The sequence below is a fragment of the Pleurodeles waltl genome, chromosome 4_2 (genome assembly GCF_031143425.1).
Source record: "Pleurodeles waltl isolate 20211129_DDA chromosome 4_2, aPleWal1.hap1.20221129, whole genome shotgun sequence".
NCBI lineage: Eukaryota > Metazoa > Chordata > Amphibia > Caudata > Salamandridae > Pleurodeles > Pleurodeles waltl.
The window spans coordinates 332442323-332466853 of NC_090443.1; the positions used below are offsets into that span (position 1 = coordinate 332442323).

At 47.3% G+C, this 24531-nt stretch overlaps 1 protein-coding gene across 1 annotated transcript in view; it reads right to left on the reverse strand.

Moving 5' to 3' along the window:
• Positions 1 to 1355: 1355 nt before the first annotated feature.
• IFT27 (intraflagellar transport 27) overlaps positions 1356 to 24531 on the reverse strand; it is a 93167-nt gene continuing 69991 nt past the window's right edge. The window contains exons 6-7 of the mRNA XM_069231346.1: positions 2988 to 3097; positions 1356 to 1790 (exon numbers count right to left, since the gene is read on the reverse strand). Coding sequence (XP_069087447.1) covers positions 1692 to 1790; positions 2988 to 3097 — 209 coding nt within the window. The 3' untranslated portion in view covers positions 1356 to 1691. The remainder of the gene's footprint in view (positions 1791 to 2987; positions 3098 to 24531) is intronic.

Consider the following 24531-nt stretch of genomic DNA (forward strand, 5'->3'; position numbering starts at 1 on the left):
TAATGGAAAATTGCTCTAAAAAGCAGGCCAAAGCAGGACGGGTGAGAGACGTTTAGGTAAGGATCAGCCGGTTCTTTAAAAAAAAAGAATTACTGCCACTAGGAAGGACAAGTTGGAGATGCTGGGATATGTTCGGACAGGAATCACTCCCACAGGGAAAGACAGGTGAGAGCTGTGGAGAGATTTTCTTCAAACAGCCATAATACTGGGAGTGGCAGGCTGGAGCTGTATAGAAATGCTCATGGAGTTAAAGATTCAGGCTGTGGAGAGATGCTCTTAACCAAATAAATTCCACAACAGGGAGGAACATGCTATGGCGAGATGTCCAGGGAGGTATAAGCTGGAGCTGTTAATAGTGATTACATGACCTGGTTTCAGTAGGTCTTTAATCGAACACGAACGGCTATTGCACCAACTATACTGATTCAAGGGGTATGGCTGCCTGAGTTGTGAGCAAGGACAACGTATAGTAAATACCACAAAATCCTTTTTTTCCTTATTCTTTCGCCCTGCTCTTTCTTCTTCCTAACTGACTCCCAATCTGATTTCATACTCATTTGCCATACAAATAGTCAAAGAAAATGTACACAGAACATCTGGGTTGAATGCAGCAGCTTTCCTTGAATATGCTTTCAGAGACAGATGCTTGAGAAAAGTGCGTTGAGTAGCACACGTTGCTGCCCTATACAGGTCTTTGATAGTGACATGCCTTTGAAAGGTCTTAATGGTACCTTTGCTCCGGAGTAATAAGCATGAAGTCCTTAAGGAAACCCCCCCTCCTCTGATGCCATATGATCTGGAAATAGAAGAGATTTTCCACTTTGCATTAGTGACTTTAGCCCTATGTTGTTCAGCGCAAGAACAACCAAAGCAGATGCTGAAAGATTCTAAAAGGTTTTGTCTTTTGTGACAAACACAATCCTTTAAGAAAGGAAAGCCTGGGAAAAACTAAACAGTATTACCCACGAGAAGGGACCAAAAAGTGAAGACAACCTCTGTCTCCTGTAGGATGGTTGTAACAAACAGGAACTGTTTATACCGGTTGGTGAGTCAAGGGCTAGGGATGCTCAGACAAGGAGGGCTAAAAACGTTTTTAAAGTGTGTCAGCAATTACAGGCAATCTCTATCTATTTGGGAAGGAAGGATAGCAGGGCTACAGAAAGTTGTTAAAGGAGAGATTGGGCAGGACACGGGAGATTTCAGTAATGCATAGACAGGCACTTTGAAAAATGGGCACACAGGCACAAGCATTGGGTCCGAAGAGAATGTAAAACACCACTAACTTCCATACAGACTGACAGATTGGAGCTCAGGAACACTTTGGAAGATCTAGTTTCGACAAATGAGCAAAGGTGTTCTCCTTTCTTCATTAAGTTTATTTTCCATATAACAGGTAAAAAATATAACATGTTCCCAGAAACTCTGTCAGAGAGACTATAGTCGAGAGGTCCTTCCGGGGCTTGTGCATGGTCCCACTCCCCACCTTGTGGAATAAGTTGTGGACCTAGCTACACATGGTGCTCTGGGCTTGGAATCTTCACAGCACCCCATGGATGGCCTCCATCTATTTCAGGTAGAGTAATGGAAATTGTGGACTGGCCTCCCTCCTAGCATCCACTGTTTGAGGTTCACCTGCCCTTGAAGGAGGCACTGGAAGCTGTGGACCTGGCTACAGAGGGTACTCGACATCTTCATAGCACCCCTTGAATAGAGTCAACCCACTCCAGGTACAGGTGATGGAATTTGTGGGCCAGGCTGCGGAAGGGAGCATCGTAGTTATCCATTTCCTTCTGCAAAAAAGCAATGAAAAGTCAGCAAAGGGCAAGACAGAGAAGAAGCTGCCCAATTAAGAGAAATACAAAATGCTGGAGAAAAAGTAGATTTGACAGGACCAATTTACACAGCTAAGATCATTATATCAATGCAATCAATTCATTTGCAAGGGCAAAATAAAATCCCGACTACAGAAATAGGATCGTTGGAATTTCAGCCTCACAAATGCGATTGCAAAGAAATAAATATTGCAACTATTAATGAGGGTGTGAAGTAAGTTACTCAACAGTGCTAAACAAAATAATGAAGTTAAGTATGAAAACGCATATCCCCTTTACATTTCTGTAATTCTGCATGTGTGAATGTTAAGTAGGTAAATATTTCTGGAAAAAGTAAACCCTCCAAAGTTGAGCAGAGGTACTGGAATTCTTTGAGAATTGCACTACGTCAGAAATTTGCTCTGAGCCTAGGGGGTAATCCTATGGGAGCAAATGTCCAATTTTGCCACACATATATCTGTGGAATGGCTCGATGCTATTTAGCAGGCAGGAAAAAACACAGACAGGGTGGGTCTGTTATACCTCGTCAGTTTTCAATAGCCATATATGTATGTATGTTTGTATTTATGTATGTATTTATGTATGTATTTAAAAAAAAAGAAAGGTGGCCAGAGCATCACAGATGGACTGAAATTATGAAAGGTAGAGGAGGGCCATTCATTTAAGCGAGTGGAGCGGTGCAGAGTGAGAATGCCAATTTAATCCATAGTGAGGACGAGACCATCTCTTGTAGCCACCACCTTGAGAGTATACAGTAGTGTGAGGCCTTCCTCTACAGCTGGATACAAAATCACTGTTCTTTAGAGTGGCAGCAAAAGAATGGCTACTCCAGTAATCCAGTGTGAGGCGAAGAAGGTATCTTTAGGATGGAGAGAGTGAGACTGAGTGAGACAGGGTGACAGCCTTTAACACAAATTGAAGAGGAGTCTGTATCCTTAAGTGAAATAGTGAAATAGGTGCAGTATGCAGACTGGTGTGGTCGTATTACACAAGAGAGGCAGAGCCAAATTCAAACAGAGGGAGAAAGGGATCCACTATCTAAAGTAATAAAGGGAGGAAGAAAGGGACAGCACTTGAGAAATTGAAATGGTATGCAATATTCACGAGACATCTCACAGCTACTGCCTTGAGATGTTCTCTCCCAATAATACTTACTGCTGAGGTTTCTATATACTCCAGTCCATGTTGCGCTGCCCACTCCTCTGCCTGTTGTCGCTCCACGGCTCTCCGTCCATCAAGGTCTGACTTGTTACCAACTAGCACTCCTGCAGAGGAAGGCGAGAGACTCAGAGCAGCAATCAGCCACATAAAAGAGAAGTGTTCTTCCATAGGAAGGTCCAGTAAAAGAGGGGTATCCATGACACCAGACTATGTACACACAGGAGCAACTCAGAACCAACAACTGTTCTGCACTATCAACTGATTCACATGCTCAGAAATTTCCCAGTCTCATGGGGAAGAGCGTGGTGACACTTAAGTCTAAACATCATAAAGAGGTGCCACTTCGTGTCTCTACTATCATAGAAGCCCACTTGTCACAAAAAGTTAAGCAAAGTTTAAAAGTGCTACATTTTAAGAAATCTACAAAGTTTTGTTAATTTAGCTTTCAAGAGAACATTTGTGTATAAAAGAACAAGTTACTTACCTTCAGTAATGCTTTTTCTGGTGGATACAGTAGCTACCTGTGGATTCTTCACCTTATGAATTATCCCAATGCGCCAGCATTCGAAAGAAGCTTTATTCGCAGCTCTTCACATTAACGAGGACGTCACAACTGCACGGCTCCGCACGCAACTCCGTCTGACGTCATTGTGATAATAAGAGGTCCTCGCCGGTGTGCTGACGTCAGTTTCACCATTTTGTACGTGCCTTTGAGGCGAACAGGTGAATACCGACTTCACAAGAACAACATATATATATACACGCGCACACACACACACACACCCCAATCCAAGTACAAATATAAATCCCAATATTTGTTTATATAAAAATAATTTAAAAAACACCAAAAACGTATATACATATTTAGCAAAGGAAGTCTTGGTATGACCAGACAGGCAATGGGGAGGCGGGTGGGACTGTGAGGAATCCACAGATAGCTACTGCATCCACCACAAAAGGCATTACTGAAGGTAAGTAACTTGTTCTTCTGATGGATACAAATGGCTGTGGATTCCTCACCTTATGAATACAATCCCAAAGCAGTCCCGCACTTGGCGGTGGGTGCCTGACTGGTCAAACAAGGAAATCCTGCAACACAGAACGTGCAAAATGGCCGTCCCACCTAACTTCCGAATCCAAGCAATAATGCTTCGTGAAAGTGTGGAGGGAAGCCCAAGTTGCTGCCTTACAAATATCCACAACTGCTACACCTCTAGCCAAGGCCAAAGTGGCAGACTTCGCCATGGTGGAATGGGCCCTAATACCCTCAGGTAGCATTGACTGATTTTAGGGCCATACTACAAGAGGAGAAACTCTTCTTGGCTGCTTGCTCCATTCTTTTGGACAACTTGTCGGATGGAGTAACAGCAAACGAGCTAGCTGCAGATCGAGCAGAACAAGAAGCCTGGACCACCAAGCTCTCAGGAGCCGGATGTTGGGATAAAAGTCAAAGATTCCCAGGAGCAACCCTGTACCTCCTTGCTACACTCCTGGACACCGCTGGAGACGTAACAGGCTTTCTCCAAATGTCCAAAATAGGCTCAGTAAGAGCATCATTGAAAGGGAGCAGGGGCTTCGCAGAAGTGGAGGAAGGATGCAATACCTCCATCAAAATGTTTGTCTTTACTTCCAAAGACGGCAAAGGAAGCTCCAAAACTTCTGCAGCCTTCCTTATGACAGTGTGATAGGATGCTGCCTCCTCTGTAAATTCACCTGGGGATGAAAGATCCCACTGAGGGAGGGTATCCAGTCCACTAGCAGAGTCCAGACCCTGAAACTCTCCCAAAGGCTAAGAAATCTCTCCTTCCTCTAATAACTGTCGCTGATATTCTTGCTCTTCCAAGAGCTTTAATGCTCTCCTCCTCCAATCTTGGCGTCGACAGAGTTAGCCGACTTCAATGACACCAGCTTCAAGACAGATGGACGTAGCATAGGAGATGATGGAGATACTCTGCATCCCGACCGGGACCCATCCGGTGCTGGTATTGACCCCATCGGCATCATTTGAGGCGCCGAACCAGCACCCTCAGCCTCATAGAAGGGCACAAACGGAGCAGACTTGTATGGCACTGGCAAACCCAAAGAGAATGCTAATGGACCAGTGGGACCAGCAGGGGCCATAGTTTTGTTAAAAATGCTGACCATAGCATTTAGAAAAGCGGTTTGATCCGGTCCCGGAGTCGGGAAGGCAGGAAGCCTCGGTTCGTCTTGCGGCGCTTGGGTCGGATCTGAAACCTGCACCACCGGCTCCTGAACCAACACAGGTGAAAAGTGAGTTGGAGGACTCGCCGGGGACTCGAAAACCTTGATCAGTGATGGCACCGGAGAAGCCTGAGTACTCTGAAGCTGGGGGAGTAACAGTTGGACTGACCTCCCACGCCGTACAACGTCGTCTCGAAGGGGACCGAGATTGAGACCGATCGCACAAGAAATGGCGCTGGCACGATTCTCAACACCGTTCTTCTAGAGATCTCGATGACTTATGAGACGAAGAGTCCCGTGTCTTGGATCTCCGATGACTCGTGTCCTCTCTTAGCTTTTGCTAAGAAGAGCTTAGCATCTCTTTCTTTTAACACCTTTGGATTCATCCTCTGGCAAGACAGGCACCCTTCCACGTCGTGGTCTGAACTCAGACACCACAAACAGTCTTCATGAGGGTCCGTGACTGACATACGACCCCCACACTCACAACAAGGCTTAAAACCTGATTTCTTTGGCAGAGACATTATAACAAGTACAACAAGGCACCTTCGAAACAGTAGCTGTTCGAAAGCCAGAAAAAACAGTTAGCGTTGAAGGCACGGAAAAAAGGGAACTGACGTCAGCACAGCGGCGTCGACCTCTTATTGCCACGATGACGTCAGACGGAGTCGCGTGTGGAGCCGTGCAATTGTGACGTCCTTGTCGACGTGAAGAGCTGGGAAGAAAGTTTCCGCCGTATGCTGGCGCACTGGGAGAATTCATAATGTGAGGAATCCACAGGTAGTTGTATCCATCACAAATATTTTTTCAGAACAATTTTTCCACATAAACATTTCTTGTGCAAGAGAAAAACGAGGATGCATTTATGCTGCTAAAAGACAACTAACTGAGCCAACTATGGCAAAAATTATCGAACATAATCCTGATGTAGTCCCTTTCACAAAATCATATTACCCATCACAATTACATCACTGATGTTAGGCTAAAATATGGAAAAGGTACAGTAGATTTCGAGAAAGGGGGTGTCCATGGATATTTTAAATACAACTGCGCAAAAAAGCAGATGCGAAGAAAGGGATGATCTCCTAGTAGGTCTCTCTATAAATAGAGGATCAAAAGATGGTGATGAAATGTATCAATACTTTTGGTAATGAGGAATTAATTCTTAGGAAGATCGTTAAAATGCTGCGTTATTCTTCCATCCAATATTATTTTTAAGGATATGCTAAGCCTCAATCAAGCTATCACTTTCCAAGATCATAAAAATACAGTATATCCTACTCAAAAGTCAGTTAAAAAGTGATGGTGCTAAAGCCCAATTGCAACAAGTAAGGCTTTTTCCATTGCCAGAAATGAATCAGAAATGATAAATCCACATATACTGCTGTAGGTAGTAAGAGTTTGTTAAACACAAGTTGATCACCCATAGCACACGTTTACTGTTTAGTGATTTTTGCTTGCACCACTGTTTCTCCCTCCCCCCCCCCCCCCCCCCCTTCCCTTAAAATGTATGGAAAAATCTACTTTCATGTAATCCTAGTTCTCTGTTATGGGTATTTTCTCTGAATCAATAAACAGTAGAATATCTCTATACATAACGGTGATCACTGGAATGCCATTTTTTTCAAATGAGTTATAGGAACAAAAAATACCTATAAGAGGCAATGTTTTCTACATACCCTTTTTGGTTTTAAAAACAGTTCCAATTAGCTAAATTACAAATACAGCATATTTTACTGAAAACACCAATGTATTTAACCTACTTAAAATCCCTAATTAAAGGGACAAATATAGCCTCTAATAGGTTGAGCAAATATAGTGCTAATCTAACACTGACCTTCAAGGAATGGCAAGGCAGCCAAACGTCCCATCATGCACTGGAACATATAGGTGACAGTTCTTTTGGAGGTTCAGTGGAATTGTTCACATTTGGAGGCAACTGGGATGTTTGTTTATGAATTCAAGAAAAATATCCATGACAGAGAACAAAAATTAAAGGTAAGTATTTGTCCTTTCTGTCATGGTATTGTCTCTGATAGCCATAAGAAGTAGAAAATAATAGCAAGCTGCGTATGAACAGGCTCAGAGTAGTGTCGTTCCCTGGGTCAAGAGTAATTAGTTGTGAGTGGTTAGTACCCCTGGAGGGTTCTGCTGGTTACTACTAGTGTTAAGGTTACTCTTGCACTGCACACTAATAAAAAAGTTGTTCTGTCTGAACATTGGACTCTCCAAAAGGTAGCAAGTTGAGCAGACAAGCTTAAATCAGGAGGGGACAGTAGGTGGGTAACGCAGATAGAGTATGCCATAGTAATAACACAAAATATACTTAGTGTCCTGTAACCTCTGCTTTTGTAAAAAAGAGGACTCATTTATAGAAATAAAAAGTATGGCAAGTAAAGTTGTTCTACCACAAGGTTCAGTTGTATTCTAAAGCCAATATACCATTCTACATGTCCTTATAACGCTTAGGGGTTAAGGCACTGTACTCAAAACTAGGGCCTTTAACCCCTTCCGGGCCAAGGACGTAATGGTTACGTCCGGTGGCGCATCGCTCACGTGCCACAGACGTAACCATTACATCCTCCCACACCTTTCCCTGGGCAGGGATGGAAGGGGATTTGCTTCGCCTTCCTCCCCCGGCCCCAGCCAATGACGTCTGAAGACATCAGCGCGCAATTGCGTGCTGACTTCATCAAAGGTCGCCCCCATCGCGCTGAGCTCAGCTACCAGCACGATCAGAAGAGAAATGCTTGCATTTCTCTTCTGATCGGGGGTGGGGGATGGCAGAGACGCATCAAAGGAAAGGAGAGGCCTTTTGTTGCCTTTAATGTCTTTCTGAGTATTTCTGCACCCCAATCGTAAAGCGATCTGGCTTCAGAAATGCCCACTAGACACCAGGGAGTTTTGTGTTTTTTTTATAAATGAAGGGGAGCGACCCCTTGAGCAAGGGTCGTTTTCCTGAGGGTTTTTTTTTTTTTTAGGCCTTTTCTCCCCCCTCCGCTCCCCCAAGGGGGCAGATAGGCCTATTTTAATTAGGCCGATCTGCCCCTGGAGGGGGCGGGGTGGGTGCAGAAGGCATTAGACACCTGGGATTATTATTATTTTTTAGACGTGGGGAGCGACCCCTTAGGCAAGGGTCGCTCCCCTGGGGGACAAATTGGTTTTAGGCCATTTCAGCCTATTTTTACAAGGGGCAGAAACCACTAGCCCCAGGGATTTTGGGAAGGACATTTTTTGGCTCCTCTCAGATTCCAGAACTTTCTAGCACCGAAATGTGAAGAAAAAGTGTTTTTTTGCCAAATGTTAAGATTTGCAAAGTATTCTGGGTAACAGAACCTGGTGAGAGCGCCACACGTTACCCCATCCTGGATTCCCCTAGGTGGTTTTCCTAGGGGCCGGCTGAGCTAGAGACCAAAATCCACAGCTAGGCACTTCCAAAAAACACATCAGTTCTCAATGTAAAAACTTGTTGTGTCCATGGGCACTAGGCCTACCAACACAAGTGAGGTACCATATTTATCCAAAGACTTGTGGGAATGTTGGGTGAAAACAAATTTGTGGCTCCTCTCAGATTCTCGAACTTTCTATCATCGAAATGTGAGGAAAAAGGGTTTGGGTTTTTTTTGTGCCAAATTTTGAGGTTTGTAAAGGATTCGGAGTAACAGAACTTGGTGGGAGCCCCCCAAGTCACACTCTCCTGGAGTCCCCTGGGAGTCTAGTTTTAAAAAATGCACAGGTTTGGTGGGTTTCCCAAGGTGCCGGCTGAGCTAGAGGCCAAAATCCACAGCTAGATACTTTCTAAAAAACAAGTCAGATTTAAATGTAAAAATGTGATGTGTCCATGTTGCGTTTCCTGTCGCGAGCATTAAGCCTACCCACACAAGAGAGGTACCATTTTTATCGGGAGACTTGGGTAACACAGAACAGAAGAACAAGTGTTATTGCCCCTTGTCTTTCTCTACATTTGTTCCTTCCAAATGTAAGACAGTGTGTAAAAAGACATCTATTTGAGAAATGCCCTGTAATTCACATGCTAGTATGGGGTCCCCAGAATTCAGAGATGTGCAAATAACCACTGCTTCTCAACACCTTATCTTGTGCTCATTTTGGAAATACAAAGGTTTCCGTGATGCCTATTTTTCGCTCTTTATATTTCACAAAATGAATTGCAGTATACGCGGTATACAATGAAAAGCCATTGCAAGGTGTAGCTCCTTTATTGGATCTCGGTACCTAGGGTTTTTAATGAACCTATAAGCCCTATATATTCCTGCAACCACAAGACTCCAGCAGACGTAACAGTATATTGCTTTCAAAAATCTGCCATGGCTGAAAAAAGTTATAGAAGTTAATGTGGACAGAAATGGCTCTTTTTATCATCACCTCCATTTCAATAATTTTTTTTATTTTAGCTGTAACTTTCTGTAGGAAAGCCTTGAAGGATCTACACAAATGACCCCTTGCTTAATTCAGAATTTTTTCTACTTTTCAGAAATGTTTAGCTTTCTGGGATCCAGCACTGGTTTCACATCCATTTCTGTCACTAACTGAAAGGAGGCTGAAAGCACAAAAAATAGTAAAAAGGGAGTATGTCCCAGTAAAATGCCGAAATTCAAGTCTGCCTGTTCCTGAAAGCTGGTAAGATGGTGATTTTAGCACTGCAAACTATTTGTTGATGCCGTTTTCAGGATCAAAACCACAAGCTTTCTTCTGCAGCCCTTTTCCACCCATTTGTTTTTAAAAACGAAAACGTAGCTGTATTTTTGCTAATTTCTTGGTCTCTTCCAGGGGAACCCACAAACTCTGGGTACCTCTAGAACCGTAGGATGTTGGGAAAAGAAAAGGACGCAAATTTGGCATGGGAAGCTTATGTGGACAAAACGTTATGAAGACCTAAGCACGGATTACCCCAAATAGCCAAAAAAAGGCTTGGCGCAGGAGGGGCAAAAGACCTGGCAGCGTAGGGGTTAATCTGAGGAGAAATGGACTAGGACATCTCAGGTGGCTTGGGAACACTCTGCTACCCGTGCTTCTTAAAGGTTTACAGTCCCTGGACATTTGGAACAAAACATGTCAAAGAGAATGTTACAACGAACCAAGTTTCCCACAACATGTATGCCCGAAGCACTTGTTTCTCAGCAGCTATGGATGTGGGCAGCTGGAAGAAAAGGGCAAACAAGTAAGTGGGTTTCAGCATAGGCTGGTAAAGTTCTGCAAAAATGCCACAAAGCGCAAAAGTGGTTTAAATACTTCAAGCCTCACACACATCACACACATAGGTAGGTCCGAGAATGGTTATACCTTCTTGGGTCAGTCTTTTGTATTCGGGCAGGGTTCACAGCTGACTGTATACTACATCCACAAACTAGTTGGGAGCAAAACTGCAAGGGGGTTTCTGGAGTGCATCTGCAGGCAATGTTGAAGGAAAAGAAATCCAGAATGACCAGGTAGTCTTCATGGTACTAATGTATGCTAAATGTAAGACCAAACCAGAAAATCCCGTATGGGAAAGAGACACATGGCAATAATGAGGTGAAAGAAAAGATTTTACCCAAATGGGGTCAGCAGACTTCTTACAAAGCAGTACAAGGTGAAATCCCAGTAAGAGATCTCGACTGCCGCCACCCACCAATCCACCCAAATAGTCAAGTGAGAGGATAAAAGAGGGTGCACCCCCACTGTGGCAGTACCCTGAGCTTTCCTGGTGAAGCAACAAAAAAATATAATGAAGAGCTAAAGAAGGCTCATAGAAGTGGAGTCCACTGGGGAACAAACCTCAATATTTTTGCATAAATTTACTGTATAACGAAACGAATAAATAGTTCGAATAGTACACCACTTTGCACAATGCAAAGATGTGCATCCCGCACTCTAATTCCAAGTTAACGAAAAAAAAAATCAGGTGATGCGGAATACTCAACTAGTGCGAACAGGCATAATTAAGAGTCTGCAGGACCGGTTCCCACATGGCGGTTACAAACTGTTATGCTGGCGGATCAGGTCATCAGAGGCACCACACAGGAGACATTATCCCACTATTTGACAGAATACTTGGGCACAGCGTCCTCACGACCAGTGAAATGGGGGGTGCTAAAAGTGGTACTTAGGGGGCACTGCATTTGTGCAGTGTTGGGGTCATGGCGGACTTACAGAGGGACCTGATGCACATACAGACTTCACTTGGAACACTGGAGACCACAGTTCACTCTAAACCCGCACAGCGACACCACAAAACGGCATGCACAGTTAGTGGGACAATTGCATTGCCTGGACTTTAGGGCCTACCAGGCGAAAATGCATGCGGAGGGGAACAAGTCAGGCTGCCTCAGAGTGGCTCCTGCGCAGCGCCACACAGGTTTCCCTGATCACAGTGATCAGACTGTCTTCCACACATGTCTCCCACACATTTAGTCACCAATCAAGCTGATATTCACAATGCATTCAACGTCCACTACAGTGTTCTTTATGACCCTCCTTCCATAGTCAGTCAACCCCATATCTGTGATTTTCTTTTCAAAGTAACTCTACCTGTCCTCGAGCCACACACAAGGAACAACTTTAATATGCCTATCACAATACAGGAGATCTGTGGAGCCATCAGGGTGCAGACACCAACAAGGTCCCAGGACGCGAAGGATTCCCCATAGACTTCTATAAAACATTTGAGCATCTGCTTGTCCCTAAGCTCCTGCAACTCCTGCGCAAACGGAAGGCTGACTTTCAGCGCTGCTTCAAGAGTCCCTCCTGGTTTCCCTTCCTAAGCACAATAAAGACCCCTTAGAGTTAACCTTGTACCGCCCATTATCTATGCTAGGGTCATATAATATCATACTAAGCATGATCATAGCAATCAGACTCCTCAATCATTTCCCTACACTAGTTTATTCAGACCAGAATGGCTTCATCCCAGGCAGATTCAGCACACTGAATATCTGAAGGCTACACAGGGTTATGAAGCTTTCTCCCACTTACTGGTCCTATGCCACCTGCATGGTACTAGATTTAGAAAAGGTGTTTGAGACAGTAGACTGCGAGTAACAGTTCTCAACCCTCACCTCATTGGGAATCATGGTCCGGCTGCAAAGACTTATTTGCCTCTTCTATACGAAGCCCACGGCTGGAGTAAAGATTGGATAATGCATCTCCCTACCATTCCTGGTGAGCACAGGGATGTGACAAGGTTGTTCCTCATCTCTGCTCCTTTCCGCCTTAACTATGGAGCCTCTGGCAAAGAGGCTCCCGCAGCAGGGTCAGATATGGGGTATCCCCCTGAATGGGGAAACACATACAGTCTCACTCTACGCAGATGATGTATTAATCTACATCTGTGATATCAGGAACGGAATCTAAGATATCAGAAACATCTTGTCGGAACTTCCAGCAGCCTCAGGCCTTGAGGTGAAATGGAGTCAATCCTGTCTGTTTCCAGTGCACCCAGATTGCCTGCCACAGCATTTATCGGTGGATTCACACCCTCTGCGGTGGAATCTCCATGCATTTCATTATTTAGGCATACATATTTATCGTAAGACTCAAGACCTCCTAGACGGAAATCTCTCTGAAGACTTCCCCTCCGTCCGCCCTCAAATGGCTTTTTGGAGTACACTCCCGCTCACAGTACAAGGCAGAGTGTCTCTATCTAAAATGGCGATGCTCCCGCGCCTCCTTTACTACTTTAATAATTTTCCTGTACACATCCTCTGAAATACATTTCATATAATTCATGCCATTCTAGGTAGTTTCATCTGGAACATAGGCAGGTGTACCGTTGCACTGCGCAAGCTACAACTACCCTTTGAAAAAGAGGGCCTAGGAGCCTTCAGATTTAAGCATTACTTCCTAGCAGCACCGCTTCAATAGCCTGCTCGCTAGCTGGTGGGTTGCCTGCTCAATGCCATCTATTAGAATGTACACTCCTGAAATAGGACTGTGCTCTAACGCTCCATTTCATAATACGAGTAGGATCCAGGGTCTACTGGCGCGAGATACCGCTGGGGTGGGCACTCTCAGCACTTTATTTCAAAACGGCGCTCTCACACCCTTCGAGCAGTTACAGGCAGACTGCAAACTACTGGCCGGACATTTATTGGTGCATGGCCGATTATTGGCCGAGCTGACTCAGTTCTGGAGCATTATAGATTATAGATGCAGAAGCGGAGCAGCACCCATTGGTACACACACGCCACACAACAGGCAGCGGCTGTTGTCTAATCACCTGGTTCACTTGGGCCTTGGCACATACCTCATGGGACCCTTTATCATCGGCCCGTAGATTTTGGGAGCGGGACACAGGCCGTAAATTCACAAAAAGAGAACGGGATAGAGCGCTCACATGCCCAAGGAAACTGCCACGAAACGCAAAGTTTCAATACATAAAAAAAAAACAGCATCCTACATAGGGCACATCTCACGCTGGAGAGTCTCCACAAGACGTTTGGTACTGCCTCAAACTGCTCCCCCCGCCAGAAACCATCTGCCGACATGGAGCACATGTTTTAGACTTGCCCAGTGGTGATGATACTTCAGGGAGACATTGCAAATGCACTGACAGAGGTGACAGGCCACAGTAATATCTGCACCTAGGACTGTTTAAACACACGAAATGTGCGAAAGCTCAGAATGGTTTCACTGATCTAACCTTGCTGATAGCTTGCAGAATGATTACCATGCATTAGACGGCCATTACACTCCCAGGGCTGAGGCACTGGTTTGCGGCAACGCTAAAATGGGGAAGGCAAAAACTGTAGCACTCATGCAAGAAGCACGCAGACTGCAGAGGGTCCCCATAGCTGCAGAGTGGGAGACAATTCTGGAGTTGTAAACATTTAAAGAAGAGCTTCCCAATTACTCAATGTACGCACTCATCTACTCAGACGACACTCAGCTCATCCTCTCCCTCACGAAAGACCCTTCAACCTCAAAGAACAACCTCCACAACAGACTTCACGCCATCGCCAGCTGGATGGAATCAAGCTGCCTCACGTTAAACACAGACAAGACAGAAATCCTCATCTTTGGCACCAACCCCTCAGCATGGAACGTCTCCCTAGGATCCGCACCCTCACCCACCACCCACGCACGCAACCTGGGATTCATCTTGGACTCCACGCTCAGCAGGACTCGGCAGGTCAACGCCATCTCCTCTTCCTGCTACAACACTCTCTGCATGCTCCGCAAAATCTTCAAGTGGATCCCCGTCGAAACCAGGAAAACCGTCACCCATGCCCTGGTCAGCAGCCGGTTGGACTATGGAAATGCCCTATATGCAGGAACAACAACCAAACTCCAAACTAAGCTGCAAAGAATCCAGAACGCATCCGCCCGCCTCATTCTTGATGTCCCACGCCGCAGCCACATCTCCCCCGACCTCAGAGACCTACACTGGCTACCAATATCAAAGAGGATCACCTTCAAGCTCCTCATCCACGCACACAAGTCCCTCCACGACACAGGTCCAGCCGACCTCAACGACAGACTCACCTTCCACACCCCCACCCATGTTCTTCACTCCGCCAGCCTCGCCCTCGCCTCCGTCGCCCGCATCTGCCGCACCACCGCTGGAGGAAGATCCTTCTCTTACCTAGCCGCCAAGACCTGGAACTCCCTACCGCTCCACCTTCGCCAGACCGAAGACCTCTTGACGTTCAGGAAATCCTCAAGACATGGCTTTACGACTAGTAGCTTCCCCCCCCCCCCCCAGCGCCTTGAGACCCTAACAGGTGAGTAGTGCACTTTATAAATCCTTTGATTGATTCATTTAAACATATGCCATACCATCTGCCTGGAGCCTAAGCTCCGCCCCAGTCCATTAATCCTCCCTCTCCGCCACTCCCTTCTTTGTAAACACATTAATCTAGTCTCCCTTACCTCTCACTTATGTGAGTAATACCTCAGATATTTTAACTTAGCCATTTAACACACCTCAATACCCATTTGTACCAAACCATAATAAAGGGATCAGGACTACAGCAGGAAGACCCCAGATTTAGCTACAGGTATTCACTTTTTACTATCTGACAATGCAACTGTTATGACGTTTTGAAATGTTTCTGTGCAGCAAAAATGGACTGTTAGAAATGGGGTCTCTAGCTGGCAGTCGGTTTGCACCCTGTCCAAGTAGGGACCCTCACTCTAGTCAGGATAAGGGAGATACCTGCTCAGATAACCCCTGCTCACCCCCTTGGTAGCTTGGCACGAGCAGTCAGGCTTATCTCAGAAGCAATGTGTAAAGCATTTGCACATAACACACAGTAATAACTGAAAACACTACACAAGGACACCACACCAGTTTTAGAAAAATAGCCAATATTTATCTATATAAAACAAGACAAAATACGATAAGAATCCAACATACAGTAAGAAAAATATGAATTATGCAAGATTTACTCAAAACCACAGTTTCTTGAAGTCGATAGCTCCACCTGGGGCTATCACGGCGTCGTGATCAACAAAACCAACAGTTCAGGCTGGCCGCGGCATTGTGGGCCAGCTACGGTGTCAGGAAGACCCGCAAACAGTACCTTGGATTTGCAGGGCGTCGTGATCCTCGCGGTGAGCCCCAGAAGGCGGCGTCACTGACGTTGTGGTGTCGGGTCCGGAGTCAGTGCAGGAGTCCTCAGGCCCTTGAGGTCACACGCGTTGCAGATCGAACTCCAGGCTGATGAAGTCACGTGCGCCGCCGTGGATGGCGTCGGGGCTGCGGTGCGAAGTGGGACGATGCGATATGCGGTGCCCACAGGTCACGGTGCAGGCAGCGGCTCGGTGACTGCATCCAGCAGCGTTGGTGAAACCAGGGCTGCGGTGTGAAGCGGGGCGGTGCGACGTGCATTGTCCACAGGTCTCGGTGTAGGCAGCGACGTTGTTGTTGCTGAAGCACTGTCATCGGTAGGCCCAAGCCAGCGGTGCGGGACGGTACTTCGTGACCCTCACAAGCGGTGTCCACAGGCCACGGTGCAGGTAGGATGCCTGGGGAACGAACCAGGAGTCGAGGGTGCTGGCGTCAGTGGACCGGGGATGTGGTGAGGGATGGGACGGTGCTTCGTGTACCTCATGAGCGGTGTCCACAGGCTACGGCGCAGGTAGCGGCGCCAGTGTCAGCAGGAGCGGCGGCGTCGGGGATGCCCAGGCTGCGGTGTGAGCAGGCGATGCCGGAGTGCAGGGCCCACAGGTCGCGGTGCGAGCAGCGGCTCGGTGAAGTCGTCCGATGACGGCGTCGGTGAGACCAGTGTCGCGGTGCGAAGCGGGGCAATGGTACTCTGTGTGGCGTCGGCAGGTCACAGTGCAGGCCAGGCGTCGCAGTGGTTTCTCCTCTTGAACAACACAAAACACACAGTTCCCAGTGCTGCAGGTCGAGGAAACTGAAGTCTTTGGTGTCCCTGAGACTTCCAACAGGAGGCAAGCTCTACTCCAAGCCCTTGGAGAATTTTCTCAAGCAGGACACACAGCAAAGTTCACCCTTTGCAATCTTTTCAGGCAGAAGCAGCAACTGCAGGCCAGTCCAGCAAAGCAACACTGTTAAGGGACAGTACTCCTCCTTCAGCTCTTCAGCTCTTCTCCTGGGCAGAGGTTCCTCTTGATTCAAGAAAGATTCTAAAAGTCTGGGGTTTTGGGTCTTCTTCTTATACCCAGTTCTGCCTTTGAAGATGGCAAACTTCAAAGCAAAGTCTCAAGTGTATGCAAGATCCTTCCTTGTCCAGGCCAGGCCCCAGACGCACACCAGGGGGTCGGAGACTGCATTGTGTGAGGGCAGGCACAGGCCTTTCAGGTGTGAACGACCACTCCTCCCTCCTCACTAGCTCAGATGGCTCATCAGGATATGCAGGCAACACCCCGCCCCCTTTTGTGTCCCTGTCTAGAGGAGAGGTGTGAACAGCCCAACTGTCAAACTGACCCAGACAGACAATCCACAAACAGGCAGAGTCACAGAATGGTATAAGCAAGAAAATGCTTGCTTTCTAAAAGTGGTATTTTCAAACTGACAATTTAAAAACTAACTTCACTAAAAGATGTATTTTTAAATTGTGAGTTCAGAGACCCTAAACTCCACATTTTTATCTACTCTCAAAGAGAATCTGCGCTTTAAGGAAATTTAAAGGCAGCCCCCATGTTAACCTATGAGAGAGATAGGCCTTGCACAGTGAAAACCAAATGTGGCAGTATTTCACTGTTAGGACATATAAAACACACTAGTATATGTCCTACCTTAAACATACACTGCACCCTGCCCCTGGGGCAACCTAGGGCATAACTTAGGGGTGCCTTACATGTAGTAAAAGGGAAGGTTGAGGCCTGGCAAGTGGGTACACTTGCCAAGTCGAATTGGCAGTTTAAAACTGCACACACAGACACTGCAATGGCAAATGTGAGTCATGTTTACAGGGCTACTAATGTGGTTGGCACAACCAGTGCTGCAGGCCCACTAGTAGCATTTGATTTACAGGCCCTGGGCACCTCTAGTGCACTTTACTAGTAAATCAAATATGCCAATCATGGATAAACCAATCAACAGTACAATTTCTATAGGGAGAACTTGCACTTTAGCACTGATTAGCAATGGTAAAGTGCGCTGAGACAATAAACCAGCAAAAACAGACCTAAAAAAATAGGAGGAAGAAGGCAAAAAGTTTGGGGATAACCCTGCAAAAACTGCCATTTCCAACACAACCCCCTCCCAGCCTAAAGCCAGGGTAGGCCAATCAATACCTTGCTGGACTTCCCTGCTCAGGGCGATAGAACCTGGACAATGGCCCACTACTGCAGGAGCTCTTGCCAGTTCTACGCCTCTCTGAACCCAGGTTGATCCCTCGGTCAACACTCTCAGGGCCCACTGAACTAACCTTGAGGGATCTCTTCTCCTCATCTGAGAACTCCATGTGTTCAGCAACTAACCTTACCTTGCTCACAGATGCATCCCAGTTGGCAGACCGTACCACCAGAGCCAAAAGTGTGATGTGGCCCATTCCACCGCTATGGTCTGACTTCAGTCCCCCTCCCAGGGAAAACTCTGACCACAAGGATAACAACCAACAGAGGCCACTGACAGCTGTCAGTCTCAAGAGCCAGGACCCAGGACATGCTAGGGTCTCTAGCCTCTGTGGTTTTAAAAAGTGGGGGGCAGTAACCCCAGGTTACTTGCACCCTTTTTCTACTTCCCTTCCCACCAGTTCAGGAGTGGTGTCCTGAGACTGGTCACTCACCCTTGAGTCTGTACCCTCAGGCTGAGCAGGGGACAGGGGTGGGCTCTCCCTCCGACTGTCCCTCGTGCTGGGATCCGGTACCCTCGGCCTTGGAGTGGTACCCCCAGACAACTGAACTGTGAGGTTGCCTCTGGGGGCCACACCTCCCAGTTCTCCTGACACCTAGGACAACTCATTCCCCAGAAGGCAGTCTATGGGCATCTGGGGACTGACTATGACCCGCCTCTGGGTCACCTCCCCACCCCACTCTAGGGATACCAGGGCCATAGGACGGAAGAAGTCCTGCCCATGGGCTGGTGTCACCGTACACACCTGGCCGATGTACTGTTCTGGGGAGACAAGCCTTTCCACCATCATTGTATGGCTAGGCACACTGTCCCTCAGAGCAGTGACTGGGACCCCATTCACTGTTACCTGGTGGAAGTGACGACTCCCACCCTCAGGGATCACCAACTCACCCTCTGTGTCAACCTCCCGACTAAGGGATATCATGGCATGGTCTATGACCTGCCCCTGGGGCTACCTCCCCCTAAGGCCACATTAGCCACCTCGGTAGAGGGGCCACCAATGTGGGTTGTCTTAGGACAGACAGAGTCCCCTTTCATGTGTACTAACTGGGAACACTCAAAGCACAGGGGTTGAAAATGGGGTGCCCTGGGCCACCGCCTACCAGAACCTCCCTCCTTCCTGTCAGAAGGGGCCAGGGACTCTTTTTCTGACCTCCTTATCCTGGGACGTGTCTGCATCTCCCTTGACTTCCCTCTCCTTCTGGGAACCCTGCCCACCTTTGGCAGAGTCTCCCCCATAAACCTTTTTGTGAACCCTGGTACTCACCCAGCGGTCCTCCTCCATTGCAAGCTTCCTGGGGTCCGTCAGCTTACTATCAGTCAAGTTCTGGCGCAGCGCTGCAAAACACAGACTAGACAAGTGCTCCCACACAATTAAGTTGTACAGCCCCTGAAAATCTGTCACATTACTGCCCTTCACCCAACCATCCAGTGCTCTGCAAAACATATCTACACACTCTAACCAGGTCTGGGACTCAGTTTTCTTACTCTGCCTAAACTGATCCCTGTTCTTGTCAGGAGTGAGACCATACCGAGTGAGAAGGGCCTCCTTCATGTCAGCGTAGGTGAGGTTGTACCCCTTACCCAAAGGTAGCAAAGTATCCCTCCCCTCCTCTGTGAAGTGGTTCCACAATCCTGCTCCCCAATTCTTCTCAGGGACCCCATTCATGTGGATGGACGCCTCATATCCCTGAAACCACCTCTGTATGTCATCTCTCTTCTTGTACTCTCTCCCTACGTTTTTAGGAATGTGCACAATTCTGTCCAACTGCACTGAGGAATTGCTGCCACCAACCTGGCTGGACCTGCTCCTCATATCCAGCTCTTTTACTTTAAGCTCATGGTCTAAAAGCATCTTTATTTCCTCCATGGCTCGCTTCTCCCTCTGAGCCTCCATTTTTAATCTCTCCAACTCAATCTGGTGCCTCCTGGCTTCTCTCCTGTCCTCCAGCTCCTCTGGAGTCAATCCTTTTGATCCACCACTGCTGCTTCGCAGCTCCTGCACCCTCAGTACATCTTCCCTAGAATTTGTGTCAGTAGACTCTCCATTTGGATCCTCAGACTGCCCACTGGCAGTTCTGGCTGTTACCCAGGCCCTCAGCGCCTTCTGTAGCTCCTCCTTTTTGGTGAGGCCTCTGATCTGAACTTTGAGGTTTTTACAAACTGCCTTCAGTTCCTTCATGGAATAGGTTTCCAACCTATCCTCCTCAAAAACCACATCCTGGGTTGCAACTGAAGATGCTCTTGATTGAGACATGATGTCGTTGGGGTTCACTTGAACTCAAGATCAAAAATAGGTCAAAGAGAAAAAAAATCTAAAACAAAAAAATGTATGTGGCACGTAATGGTCTGCGAGATGGTATTTGTGTACACCAATCACTGTAGGTCAAGTGCAAATGCAAGTCCTATCCTCACCGCTGACAACCAATATTAGAAAATGGGTTTCTAGATGGCAGTTGGTTTGCACCCTGTCCAAGTAGGGACCCTCACTCTAGTCAGGATAAGGGAGATACCCACTCAGATAACCTCTGCTCACCCCCTTGGTAGCTTGGCACGAGCAGTCAGGCTTATCTCAGAAGCAATATGTAAAGCTTTTGCACATAACACACAGTAATAAGTGAAAACACTACACAAGGACATCACACCAGTTTTAGAAAAATAGCCAATATTTATCTATATAAAACAAGACAAAATACGATAAGAATCCAACATACAGTAAGAAAAATATGAATTATTCAAGATTTACTCAAAACCACAGTTCCTTGAAGTCGATAGCTCTGGCCTGGGGCTATCACGGCGTCGTGATCAACAAAACCAACAGTTCAGGCCGGCCGCGGCGTTGTGGGCCAGCTACGGTGCCAGAAGACCCACAAACAGTACCTTGGATTTGAAGGGCGTTGTGATCCTCACGGTGAGCTTCGGAAGGCGGCGTCACTGACATCGTGGTGTCGGGTCCAGAGTCAGTGCAGGAGTCTTCGGGCCCTTGAGGTCACACACGTTGCAGATCGAACTCCAGGATGATGAAGTCAGGTGCGCCGGCGTGGATTGCGTCGGGGCTGCAGTGCGAAGTGGGACGATGCGACGTGCGGTGCCCACAGGTCACGGTGCAGGCAGGGGCGGGGGGACAGCATCCAGCGGCATCAGTGAAACCAGGGCTGCGGTGTGAAGCGGGACGGTGCGACGTGCGGTGTCCACAGGTCATGGTGTAGGCAGTGGCGTCATCGTTGCTGAAGCGCCGTCGTTGGTAGGCCGAAGCCAGCAGTGCGGGACGGTGCTTTGTGACCCTCACAAGCGGTGTCCACAGGCCACGGTGCAGGCAGGATGCCTGGGGATGACACTGTAGTCGAGGGTGCTGGCGTCGGTGGACCAGGGATGGGACAGTGCTTTGTGTACCTCACGAACGGTGTCCACAGGCTATGGCGCAGGCAGTGGTGCCGGTGCCAGCAGGAGCGGCGTCATCAGGGATGCCTAGGCTGCAGTGTGAGCAGGCGATGCCGGAGTGCGGGGCCCACAGGTCGCGGTGCGAGCAGCGGCTCAGTGAAGTCGTTCGATGACGCCGTCGGTGAGACCAGGGTCGCGGTGCGAAGCGGGGTAATGGTACTCCATGTGGCGTCGGCAGGTCACGGTGCAGGTCAGCGGCGTCGTTGGCGGAATCACAGTGGTTTCTCCTCTTGAACAGCACAAAACACACAGTTCCCAGTGCTGCAGGTCGAGGAAACTGAAGTCTTTAGTGTACCTGAGACTTCCAACAGGAGGCAAGCTCTACTCCAAGCCCTTGGAGAATTTTCTCAAGCAGGACACACAGCAAAGTTCACCCTTTGCAATCTTTTCAGGCAGAAGCAGCAACTGCAGGCCAGTCCAGCAAAGCAACACCGTTAAGGGACAGTACTCCTCCTTCAGCTCTTCACCTGGGCAGAGGTTCCTCTTGATTCCAGAAAGATTCTAAAAGTCAGGGGTTTTTGGTGGTCTTCTTATATCCAGTTCTGCCTTTGAAGTTGGCAAACGTCAAAGCAAACTCTCAACTGTTTGCAAGATCCTTCCTTGGCCAGGCCCCAGATGCACACCAGGGGGCCGGAGACTGCATTGTGTGAGGGCAGGCACAGTCCTTTCAGGTGTGAACGACCACTCCTCCCTCCTCTCTAGTTCAGATGGCTCATCAGGATATGCAGGCTACACCCCGCCCCCTTTTGTGTCCTTGTCTAGAGGAGAGGTGTGAACAGCCCAACTGTCAAACTGACCCAGACAGACAATCCACAAACAGGCAGAGTCACAGAATGGTATAAGCAAGAAAATGCCTGGTTTCTAAAAGTGGTATTTTCAAACTGACAATTTAAAAACCATCTTCACTAAAAGATGTATTTTTAAATTGTGAGTTCAGAGACCCTAAACTCCACATTTGTATCCACTCTCAAAGAGAATCTGCGCTTTAAGGATATTTAGAGGCAGCTCCCATGTTAACCTATGAGAGAGATAGGCCTTGCACAATGAAAACCAAATGTGGCAGTATTTCACTGTTAGGACATATAAAACACACTAGTATATGTCCTAACTTATACATACACTGCACCCTGCCCCTGGGGCTACCTAGGGCCTAACTTATGGGGGTCTTACATGTAGTAAAATGGAAGGTTGACGTCTGGCAAGTGGGTACACTTGCAAAGTCGACAGTTTAAAACTGCACACACAGACACTGCAATGGCAGGTCTGAGTCATGTTTACAGGGCTACTAATGTGGGTGGCACAACCAGTGCTGCAGGCCCGCTAGTAGCATTTGAGTTACAGGCCCTGGGCACCTCTAGTGCACTTTACTAGTAAATCAAATATGCTAATCATGGATAAACTAATCAACAGTACAGTTTCTATAGGGAGCACTTGCACTTTAGCACTGATTAGCAGTGGTAAAGTGTGCAGAGACAATAAACCAGCAAAAACAGACCTAAAAAAATAGGAGGAAGAAGGCAAAAAGTTTGGGGATAACCCTGCAAAAATGGCCATTTCCAACATGGACCAATGACTCCTGACACAAATGCATTGCTTTCACATATGTATTATGAACACGATGGGTCTACTGATAATGTAACTGACATAGTTAAAGAATAATCGATGCCCTATGTCTGTGTTTACAAAAAAAAAAAAAAAAAAAAAAAAAAACACATAAAAATTGGTTGAAAAACATGACGAGTCTGCAGGAATCCAAAAATCTGCGTATCTTCTACTATGTGATACCTGAAAAAATAGCTGAAAAGCTGATATTACTCAGCAAGAATGCTGATTTTATTTTCTAGGAAAACCATGATGAAACATCCTGCTACGTGGAAACAATTCCTAGGGTGAATCCGCCTTTTTTGGTGGCACCACAATAAAATGGAAGTAAGCAAAGAGTTGGTGGTACCTATGGAGAACTGCAAGAATACTGACCCACGTGGATTTCCGGGGCTGTAGGTCTATTTGCTATTCTGATTGGCTGCACCCAGAAAGGACTTAAAAAGGGGTTCTATTATCATTTGTTGAAAGGATGTCTAATCCGATTGCTAAAAAAAACAATGTTTCTGTTCATTCTTTAAACCAATCAAAACCGTCCATAAGTAATGACCATTCTGTTTGACTGGGTTTAAGTCGCCCTTTTGAGTGCTATTCCCACTTTTAATGCGTTTATGACACTATAGGAATAGCATATTTGACCCTGGGCACCAGGAAATTGTATATTTGACCCTGGGCACCAGGAAACTGATAAACAGTCACCAGTGCATGTGTGTGCTTTGCCCTCTAAATGTGGTAACAGAAAGGCTGAACCAAATTGTCTTTTCAGCATTTAAGGTAAGGTGACAGTACAATGGCAAGGAAAAAACACTGTGGCTTAAGTGATGGGTGCCACAGGCGGGCTGTGATGTGGACTTTCACCACCGCATGAGTGACTGAAAGCAAGTCTGTTGGGCAGCTAATGCAGCCCAATGCTGCTATTAGAAAGGCTAAAAACAGACATGTTCGGGGGCGTGGCCTGATGCCGATGGAGCAAGTGAGTAGTGTTTCACCATGCTCCTGTCCGCATCTCCAGCATCTAGCCTCATATCCTGATGCCAATCCGATGACTCCTACCAATGCCTCCCCCCTATTCCCCCCCTCCCCCCCACACCTCCAATTACTGCCCCTACTGGTTACAGGTGTGGGCGGCACCTGGAGTTCAGTGGTGGACATGGGGGGGGGGGGGGGGGGAAGAGTCCCTGGAGCCATGGTATGTTTGGATCGCCGCCGCCGCAAGGTATCGTAAAATGGCAGGCGGAAAGTAGTAGAGACCCAGGAAGCAGGCTCTGCAGGGGAGGTGGAAAGGTCCATGCGCAGCCTGGTCCGTGATTCGACTCGTCACCACTAGATTGTTGCCAGCGCTGCTGTGAGACATCGCACTCCATGAGGCAGGCTGCCAGCGTGACAACCACCAGCAACAACAGCTACGGTTGCTGCTACCGGCCTTGGGAACGTTGTGAGCTTTAGCGGTAGGGTGAAGATTTTGAAAAGAAAAAAACGGGAACAGGTTAGACACAAAAGTAGGTCTAAGCTGCAATGCAGGTGACAGGA